At 39.3% G+C, this 3,958-nt stretch overlaps 1 protein-coding gene across 2 annotated transcripts in view; it reads left to right on the top strand.

Moving 5' to 3' along the window:
- Positions 1-1,474: 1,474 nt before the first annotated feature.
- khdrbs3 (KH domain containing, RNA binding, signal transduction associated 3) overlaps positions 1,475-3,958 on the top strand; it is a 123,135-nt gene continuing 120,651 nt past the window's right edge. For both annotated transcript variants that reach the window (XM_058408774.1, XM_058408772.1), the window contains exon 1: positions 1,475-1,881. In XM_058408774.1, coding sequence (XP_058264757.1) covers positions 1,791-1,881 — 91 coding nt within the window. In that variant the 5' untranslated portion in view covers positions 1,475-1,790. The remainder of the gene's footprint in view (positions 1,882-3,958) is intronic.

Raw genomic sequence — 3,958 nt, 5'->3', positions numbered from 1 at the left:
AGTAATTTATAATTAAAATCAACTCTTTCACCCAGAAGTTAAACAATGGAGTTTTCTCCTGTTTTGTTGATGATTGAGTGTCTTTGTCACGTCTCACTCCACAGTGGAGGTTAATATGAAGCTCATATGAAAGTAGACACTCAGGTATTTAAGAATTTGTAGTGTTTCAGAAGGTTTTCTGTTTTTCTCTAGACTACTAGGGGTGAAATATTCATAGAAAAGTTCCAGGTTTGTTTTTTTTTTTCCTCACAAATGTTTGTGTCTTCAAAGTAAACGTTGATCTCAAACCCATTTCTGCTCTCTGAGATGTTCTCCAAGTGCTTGTTCATATAAAAAGCAGCTCAAACTTCATCTTCAACCAGTAAAATTCTGTATAAGGTTCTCCAACAGAGGGAAAAACACACGTCTAAAACACACTGAAAGCCAACAGACTCGTTTTTAGATCAGACTCAGAAGATGCCAGAACATCATTCATTTCTTTACACTGAGTGAAAACGTCCCATAAATTCCACCTGCAGAGTGAAACACTGATGTAAAGGCTAAGTAAATGAATGAATGAGGCCAAACTTAGGTATTTTGTCTTTGGTATAAAGCACATTCCTCTGTGAAGCATGCTGATGGTAGCACCGATAGTGTAGGGATGCTTTTAATCAGGAGAGACTGAGGAAAGTTGACTCAAGGTGACATGTCATCCTAAAAGAAATCCTGTTCCAGTCTGGAAGAGACTTGAAATGGAGGTGGAGCTTCAACTTCCAGCAAGTAAACCTTGTTAATTTTATAGCTAGAGCTACACTGGGGTGGTTCAAACCCAAGAATTAAAAATCTGACCTCTGATGCTCCCAGGCTGAGCGTTGGGTTTCAACCTAAAGCGTTGCAAAGAACAATGGACAAAAATATCAGGTGACACATTATTCTGCTTTGTTATTTAATAAAAAAAATGCATCTTGAAATTTTTATTGCATTGATGCAAGATTTCTGTTCATCTCCTGTCTTGATTTTTTATGACAAATCATGCGAATGTGGGACGTCACACAGGAAAAACACAACGTGTGTCGACAGATTTCTGTTAAATCCAGGAAGAACAAGGAGATTCCCGTGTTTCCTTGTGAGAAAGCATATTAAAAACATATTAAAATATTTATAAATGTTAAAATATGCAGCATGTTAAAACATATAAAAATATTAAAACTCATTAAAAATATGGAAAAAATGAACATTTAAAAAAAATCTTAAAATATTAAACAATTAAATATTTAAATAAATAAAACATTGTAATCAAAATGTCATTTTTAATAAATAAATAAATAATAATAAACATTTAAACATTTAAAATTCCTCTGTTTAATTCCTTACTCGACGCTGAATCTTAGCTCCGCCTCCCTTCAGACTGCCACCTGGGTGGACCAATCAGAGCAGGAGATGGGCGTGTCCCGGTTGCCCGTAGATACAGCAAGTGGAGCTGGAAGCTGGAGAGAGAAGGCAGAGACAGCGCGCGCAGGAGCAGGACGCTTCCCGGTGAGGCGGATGGATGAAGGCGAATCTCCGGGACTTTCTCCACCTCCATCTCCTCCATTAACTCACCATTAACTCACCTCTAACACACTTCCGGTGATGTGGAGCCCTTAGCTGAATCCTCACAGCTCTGCTTTTTATTTCTCTCTCTGAGGCTTGGTGTGTGTGTGTGTGTGTGTGTGTGAGTGTGTGTGTGTGTGTGTGTGTGTAACGCGCTGCTCACACGGCTCTCCGCGGACAGGACAGAAATATTAATAATAAATAAATAAATAATAATCATGGATAATGAAAAGTATTTGCCGGAGCTGATGGCTGAGAAGGATTCCCTGGATCCGTCTTTCCAACACTCTTCACGCCTTTTAGAGCAAGGTAGGCTCTGTTTATTCTCTCTCTCTCTCTCTCTCTCACACACACTCTCTCTCTCTCTCTCTCTCTCTCTCTCTCTCTCTCTCTCTCGAAAACTTATCAGCTTCTTCTCTAGTACTATTCACTTTGCAAACTTTTTATTATTATTAATTATTTAAAATTCCATAAGACCAAAAGTTATTCTAAATAACATCTCAAACAAAAAAGAAAAATTAGGCTTGAAATAAGGCTTTATTTATTTATTTGTTTATTTAATTCTTCCGAGCTGATTCAGAACCCCAGTCAGCTCGTGTTCATGCTGTAAACACGTGTTTCTTTTCTAAACTGGGATATTAGCTCTTGCTTGCACATTATCAGGACTGTGTCATGTGACCAATTATTACACGTAATAATAATAATAATAATAATAATAATTATTATTATTATTATTAGCAATATATATATTTTTAATTATTTTTAAACGTGTGTTTCCGGTAGCACCACGTGTCAGGAGTAAACGTGTCTAAATCCCACACACGGCTACAGAGTGAAGAGAAAAGCAGAGTTTGTGAGTTGAAAATAGCTTTACGGGCTTCATTTGTGATGTTTCCTCAAGGCGCGCGCGCGCTCCGTCTGATAGATGCCTGTAGGCGCGCTCCCGCGATTCTCTCTCTCTCTCCCTCTCTCTCTCTCTCTCTCTCTCTCTCTCTCTGTCTCTCCTTGCGCGGTTAGAGCTCGGCTCCCAGATTGAGTAGCCTGCGGTGAGGTTCGCGTGCTCGGATGCCTTTTCTTTACAGTCTGTAGAAGGAACCCGGGTGTTGTACTGTACTTTGGAGAAATAGTGGGGATGCAATGATGGATGCAATCTGGCAACCCGTCATTCATGCACGACGTCACGTGGTTTTGTAACCAAAATAACTTTAGGGCAAAGAGGAAAGCAGATAAACACTAATAAAACACACACTGTTCTGAAGACTCATAGAGAATGGATATCTATCTATCTATCTATCTATCTATCTATCTATCTATCTATCTATCTATCTATCTATCTATCTATCTATCTATCCGTCTATCTGTCTATCTATCTATCCGTCTATCTGTCTGTCTGTCTATAAATATGCTTCATATTCAGAAATGTTAATTATTAATAATGACTGGGAGATATATGTACACACACGCACGCCCGCGAACACACACACACGCACGTCCGCGCACACACACCCGCAAACACACAGACACACCCACACACACTTCCACACAAACTGCCACACAGAAGTGCTGCATTAAAGAAAGAGAGAGAGAGAGAGAGAGAGAGAGAGAGAGAGGAATTGATTGACAGATAATATAGAAATCTATTTCTTTAGTGAAAGATATGAAATCAAACAGACAGTTTATATATGAAAGGTAAATAAAAGCTGAATCATGAGCACAGAGTGGGATTCGTGTGACACAACATGACTGGAGAAGATGAAATGTTACAGAACGAGAGGCAGGAGGCAGAAGTTAAACAGAGACACTGATCAGGTGCAGCAGGAAACAGGTGTATGTGATCAGTGAGGCATGTGACACGGCCATGAGGTGCGCTGGGGATCATGGGATGTGTGGTTCTGTGGGACCATCGGGGTGGGGGTGGGGGGTGATGTCGCTTATTCCTTCTCAGGGATAGCGAGGACATTGAGTGTGTCCCGGGAATCCTGGGAATGCTGGGTGGGAATACTGTCCACTCTGGAGGGGAACGCTGGGACAGCAGAGTCTCCTGTTCCTGTTAGATTATCATCACACACACACACGCAAGGAAATAGATAGATAGATAGATAGATAGATAGATAGATAGATAGATAGATAGATAGATAGATAGATAGATAGATAGAATACAAACAAACCCTCAGGAGACCCTCAACAGGATGAAGTGGTTCCTGAAGATCAAATAAACAAACTATTTATTTAATTAGTTACACAATGAGTTAAGCAATTATTCAAATGAACAAAGCACAAACCTGACTCAAAGTTAATAGTGAAGACTGAAGCCAAAAGATTAAACAAACAAACAAATGTACATAAATAAATAAATAAATAGCAGCCCTTCTCTTGATAAAGTTTA

Source organism: Hemibagrus wyckioides, linkage group LG14 (genome assembly GCF_019097595.1).
Source record: "Hemibagrus wyckioides isolate EC202008001 linkage group LG14, SWU_Hwy_1.0, whole genome shotgun sequence".
Classification (NCBI taxonomy): Eukaryota; Metazoa; Chordata; class Actinopteri; order Siluriformes; family Bagridae; genus Hemibagrus; species Hemibagrus wyckioides.
The sequence above is the reverse complement of the archived record's forward strand: the minus strand, read 5'-3'. Positions and strand labels throughout refer to the sequence as shown.